This window comes from Triticum urartu, chromosome 4 (genome assembly GCF_003073215.2).
Source record: "Triticum urartu cultivar G1812 chromosome 4, Tu2.1, whole genome shotgun sequence".
Lineage (NCBI taxonomy): Eukaryota > Viridiplantae > Streptophyta > Magnoliopsida > Poales > Poaceae > Triticum > Triticum urartu.
This window is the reverse complement of record NC_053025.1, coordinates 223,293,787-223,300,130: the sequence shown is the minus strand read 5'-3', so window position 1 is coordinate 223,300,130 and position 6,344 is coordinate 223,293,787. Positions and strand designations below refer to the sequence as shown.

The 6,344-nt window shown below is 45.2% G+C and overlaps 1 protein-coding gene across 1 annotated transcript in view; it reads right to left on the bottom strand.

Moving 5' to 3' along the window:
• Positions 1–4,096: 4,096 nt before the first annotated feature.
• LOC125554702 (NAC domain-containing protein 75-like) overlaps positions 4,097–6,344 on the bottom strand; it is a gene marked incomplete at its 3' end in the record, with an annotated part of 57,648 nt that continues 55,400 nt past the window's right edge. Inside the window, exons 3-4 of the mRNA XM_048718167.1 lie at positions 4,621–4,798; positions 4,097–4,422 (exon numbers count right to left, since the gene is read on the bottom strand). Coding sequence (XP_048574124.1) covers positions 4,097–4,422; positions 4,621–4,798 — 504 coding nt within the window. The remainder of the gene's footprint in view (positions 4,423–4,620; positions 4,799–6,344) is intronic.

The following is a 6,344-nucleotide window of genomic DNA, read 5'->3' as shown; positions in this document are numbered from 1 at the left end:
ACGTAATTCTTCTGTGCAGCAATAAGGATAATCCTCAAGTTACGGACCCAGTCCGTGTAATTGCTACCATCATCTTTCAACTTTGCTTTCTCAAGGAACGCATTAAAATTCAACGGAACAACATCGCGGGCCATCTATCTACAACAACATAGACATGCAAAATACTATCAGGTACTAAGTTCATGATAAATTAAAGTTCAATTAATCAAATTACTTAAGAACTCCCACTTAGACAGACATCCCTCTAATTATCTAGGTGATCACGTGATCCATATCAACTAAACCAAGTCCGATCATCACGTGAGATGGAGTAGTTTTCAATGGTGAACATCACTATGTTGATCATATCTACTATATGACTCACGCTCGACCTTTCGGTCTTAGTGTCCCGAGACCATATCTGCATATGCTACGCTCGTCAAGTTTAACCCGAATATTCTGCGTGTGCAAAACTGGCTTTCACCCGTTGTATGTGAACGTAGAGCTTATCACACCCGATCATCACGTGGTGTCTCGGCACGACAAACTTTCGCAACAGTGCATACTCAGGGAGAACACTTATACCTTTAAATTTAGTGAGAGATCATCTTATAATGCTACCGTCAATCAAAGCAAGATAAGATGCATAAAAGATAAACATCACATGCAATCAATATAAGTGATATGATATGGCCATCATCATCTTGTGCCTGTGATCTCCATCTCCGAAGCACCGTCATGATCACCATCGTCACCGGCGCGACACCTTGATCTCCATCGTAGCATCGTTGTCGTCTCGCCAATCTTATACTTCTACGACTATCGCTACCGCTTAGTGATAAAGTAAAGCATTACAGGGCGATTGCATTGCATACAATAAAGCGACAACCATATGGCTCCTGCCAGTTGCCGATAACTCGGTTACAAAACATGATCATCTCATACAATAAAATTTAGCATCATGTCTTGACCATATCACATCACAACATGCCCTGCAAAAACAAGTTAGACGTCCTCTACTTTGTTGTTGCAAGTTTTACGTGGCTGCTACGGGCTTAAGCAAGAACCAATCTTACCTACGCATCAAAACCACAACGATAGTTTGTCAAGTTGGTGCTGTTTTAACCTTCGCAAGGACCGGGAGTAGCCACACTCGGTTCAACTAAAGTTGGAGAAACTGTCACCCGCAAGCCACCTCTGTGCAAAGCACGTCGGGAGAACCGGTCTCGCGTAAGCGTACGCGTAATGTTGGTCCGGGCCGCTTCGTCCAACAATACCGCTGAACCAAAGTATGACATGCTGGTAAGCAGTATGACTTATATCGCCCACAACTCACTTGTGTTCTACTCGTGCATATAACATCAACATATAAAACCTAGGCTTGGATGCCACTGCTGGGGAACGTAGTAATTTCAAAAAATTTCCTACGCACACGCAAGATCATGGTGATGCATAGCAACGAGAGGGGAGAGTGTTGTCTACGTACCCTCGTAGACCGAAACAGAAGCATTGACACAACGTAGAGGAAGTAGTCGTACGTCTTCCCGATCCGACCGATCCAAGCACCGTTACTCCGGCACCTCCGAGTTCTTAGCACACGTACAGCTCGATGACGCTCCCCGGGCTCCGATCCAGCAAAGCTTCAGGGATGAGTTCCGTCAGCACGACGGCATGGTGACAATGATGATGTTCTACCGACGCAGGGCTTCGCCTAAGCACTACAACGATATGATCGAGGTGGAATATGGTGGCAGGGGGCACCGCACACGGCTAAGGAGCGATCACCGGGATCAACTTATGTGTCTAGGGGTGCCCCCCTGCCCCCGTATATAAAGGAGCCAAGGGGAGGGGGCGGCCGGCCAGGTGTGGCGCGCCAAGGGGGAGTCCTACTCCCACCGGGAGTAGGACTCCATTCTTTCCTAGTTGGACAAGGAGAGAGGGGGGGGGGGAAAGAGGAGGAAGAGAGGAAGGAAAGGGGGGGGGGCGCCGCCCCCCTTCCCTTGTCCTGTTCGGACTAGGAAGGGGAGGGGCGTGCGGCCACCTCCTGCCTCCTTCTCTCTTCTCCCTCAAGGCCCATGTAGGCCCAATAAACCCCCCCGGGGGGGGGGGGGTTCCGGTAACCCCCCGGTACTCCGGAAAAATGCCGATTTCACCCGGAACGATTCCGATGTCCAAATATAGGCTTCCAATATATCGATCTTTATGTCTCGACCATTTCGAGACTCCTCGTCATGTCCGTGATCACATCCGGGACTCCGAACAAACTTCGGTACATCAAAATGCATAAAACTCATAATAACTGTCACCGTAACTTTAAGCGTGCGGACCCTACGGTTCGAGAACAATGTAGACATGACCGAGACACGTCTCCGGTCAATAACCAATAGCGGGACCTGGATGACCATATTGGCTCCTACATATTCTATGAAGATCTTTATCGGTCAGACCGCATAACAACATACGTTGTTCCCTTTGTCATCGGTATGTTACTTGCCCGAGATTCGATCGTCGGTATCAAGTACCTAGTTCAGCTGATGCACCACTATCTAGATTACATGAGCCAGATGTACTTAATGCCATTACTTATCTCGTTACCGGCAAGTCTGTTTACTCGTTCCGTAATACATCATCTCACAACTCACATATTAGTTGTAATGCTTGCAAGGCTTATGTGATGTGCATTACCGAGAGGGCCCAAAGATCCCTCTCCGACAATCGGAGTGACAAATCCTAATCTCGAAATACGCCAACCCAACATGTACCTTTGGAGACACCTGTAGAGCTCCTTTATAATCACCCAGTTACGTTGTGACGTTTGGTAGCACACAAAGTGTTCCTCCGGCAAACGGGAGTTGCATAATCTCATAGTCATAGGAACATGTATAAGTCATGAAGAAAGCAATAGCAACATACTAAACGATCGGGTGCTAAGCTAATGGAATGGATCATGTCAATCAGATCATTCATCTAATGATGTGATCCAGTTAATCAAATAACAACTCTTTGTCCATGGTTAGGAAACATAACCATCTTTGATTAACGAGCTAGTCAAGTAGAGGCATACTAGTGACACTCTGTTTGTCTATGTATTCACACATGTATTATGTTTCCGGTTAATACAATTCTAGCATGAATAATAAACATTTATCATGATATAAGGAAATAAATAATAACTTTATTATTGCCTCTAGGGCATATTTCCTTCACTTCCTTGCTGCGGCCGTGGACCCAGCTATCAGCTTCTCCACGTACAGTGTTGGGGATATAACTATTGGGTATGACTCGCCCAGGAGGGGCCGGGTTATCCCAATGGAGGTTCATCTAGACGAAGCCCATGAGTATGTGAAGATGGCGGTTCATGAAGTAGGCTTGTTAAGGGGCCCAAACCGAGAGGCGGCTTAAGGCCCGTGAGTATATACCGCCATGTATATGTAACTTGTGTTATAAGGCTTGTAAGATAAGTCACCGAGCCGGACACATTTGTATGAGCTGGCCAGGACTCTGTAGGCCGCAGGGCGTCAACCCATGTATATACGGGGACGACCCAACAACGGCTTAGGGCAAGAAACAACAAATCGAAAGCCAGGCAAAGCATATTCGCTCCCTGGTAATCGAAACCCTAGCAATACCACCTCAAACTGGAGTAGGCTTTTACCTTCACCGCAAGGGGCCGAACCAGTATAAACTCTCTGTGTACTTTGTCCCGTTTAACCCCTTTAAGCTAACCTCGTCGCAATGGCTCCACAACTAAGTCCTTCTACGAGGACATCTGTCATGACAATTCCACGACATCTGGGATGCAACAGGTATATTGTTTTTTCATCGTGATAATAAATGCATGCACTTTTTTCGAAAAATTTGGAGAACTGGGAATTCGAACGACATGTGCTTATGCTACCCATTAAATAAAAATCAGGTTCCTGGAAATTCGTTTCGAAACAAATGATTCATCTTTATATCCACGTCGACCCTCGACATGATGGTTGGAAGCAAATGCCAAGTTCATACCGAAAGATTGTTAACAGCAATACCAACTTGCGGACGATAAGGTAGTACAAATACTAATACCAAACTAACTTATAATCTTTTTAGTCCTGGCCCTAGTGTTCGCCTGGTAGAAAATCTTGCAAAGGACCAGCTCCCGCTCCTTCTCTTGCTCCAGGTCCACGAGGTGGTATTGGTGCATCACCCAATTGGTCCTCTGCTGTTCAAAGTTCCTTTTTTTGTGGGAATGGTCGAAGTTCTTGGTGGTGTGCAGCACCAGAAGTTTTTTGCTACCCGTCTGCCGACCATTGACCATCAGCAGCAAGGTATTTCCGGTCTTGTGCCACATCGCGTGCATGCCGCACTCCGACTGTATCTTGTAACACATCCACGTGCCCCTTTTGAACGCCCTAGAATTGCGCTGGAAGAAATGCTTGCTTAGACCACTCAGTGTGATACCTGCAGTATTGTCAAATACAGGTTTTAGTGTATGTAGTTGGCATTTTCATAACATCTTTGGCATGTTGCAGTCACTTGTTTCACTTTTTATTAACTGTCAAATTGTAATTTCTTCACTAGGTCTGCGTATAAAAAGAAAAATAGAGCTATAAACAAAGGAATATGTTTGTGCAAGTAGATGGTCGATCGGTGTCTTACCTAGGGGTTTCTCAGGATGGGTGTAGCATATGCCGTGCTCGCTGTCGATGGTTGGTATGAACAAATCGATGAGAGGGTGAGATCTCGCGCTGTCAGCACTCACTTTGGCCTCAAGGTGCTCGATCAGCTCCTGATCCGTGGGATCGAACTTGACGCCAGCTGGCAGCACCGGCCAATCCTTCTCGGAGTTGCATCAGTTAATTCCAGTTATATGGTACTCAATGTATGATCAATCGACTATTTTAAGTGAATGATGAAAGATTTCGACAGATAAGTGGTCGTACTCCAAATCTGAAGTCCACAATACCCGAACACGCCGCCGGGATTCTTGTGTCATGATACGTCTCCAACGTATCTATAATTTTTGATTGCTCCATGCGATATTATCTACTGTTTTGGACATTATTGGGCTTTATTATCCACTTTTATATTATTTTTGGGACTAACCTACTAACCGGAGGCCCAGCCCAGAATTGTTTTTTTTGCCTATTTTAGGGTTTCAAAGAAAAGGAATATCAAACAGATTCCAAACAGAATGAAACCTTTGGGAACGTGATTTTCTCACCGAACATGATCTAGGGGACTTGGACCCTACGTCAAGAAACAAGGGAGGATGCCACGAGGTAGGGGGCGCGCCTACCCCCTAGGCACGCCCTCCACCCTCGTGGGCCCCCTGTTGCTCCATTGACGTACTCCTTCCTCCTATATATACCTATGTACCCCCAAACGATCAGATACGGAGCAAAAACCCTAATTCCATCGCCGCAACTGTCTGTATCCACGAGACCCCATCTTGGGGCCTGTTTCGGAGCTCCGCCGGAGGGGGCATCGATCACGGAGGGCTTCTACATCATCACCATAGCCCCTCCGATGAAGTGTGAGTAGTTTACCTTAGACCTACGGGTCCATAGTTATTAACTAGATGGCTTCTTCTCTCTTTTTGGATCTCAATACAATGTTATCCCCCTCTCTTGTGGAGAACTATTCGATGTAATCTTCTTTTTGCGGTGTATTTGTTGAGACCAATGAATTGTGGGTTTATGATCAAGTCTATCTATGAACAATATTTGATTCTTCTCTGAATTCTTTTATGTATGATTGGTTATCTTTGCAAGTCTCTTCGAATTATCGGTTTGGTTTGGCCTACTAGATTGATCTTTCTTGCAATGGGAGAAGTGCTTAGCTTTGGGTTCAATCTTGCGGTGTCCTTTCCCAGTGACAGTAGGGGCAGCAAGGCACATATTGTATTGTTGCTATCGAGGATAACAAGATGGGGTTTTCATCATATTGCATGAGTTTATCCCTCTACATCATGTCATCTTGCTTAAGGCATTACTCTGTTTTCATGAACTTAATACTCTAGATGCATGCTGGATAGCGGTCGATGAGTGGAGTAATAGTAGTAGATGTAGGTAGGAGTCGGTCTACTTGTCTCGGACGTGATGCCTATATACATGATCATACCTAGATATTCTCATAACTATGCTCAATTCTGTCAATTGCTCAACAGTAATTCGTTCACCCACCGTAGAATACTTATGCTATTGAGAGAAGCCACTAGTGAAACCTATGGCCCCCGGGTCTATCTTCATCATATTAATCTTCCAATACTTTGCTATTTACTTTGCTTTTATTTTACTTTGCATCTTTATCATAAAAATATCAAAAATATTATCTTATCATATCTATCAGATCTCACTCTCGTAAGTGGCCGTGTAGGGATT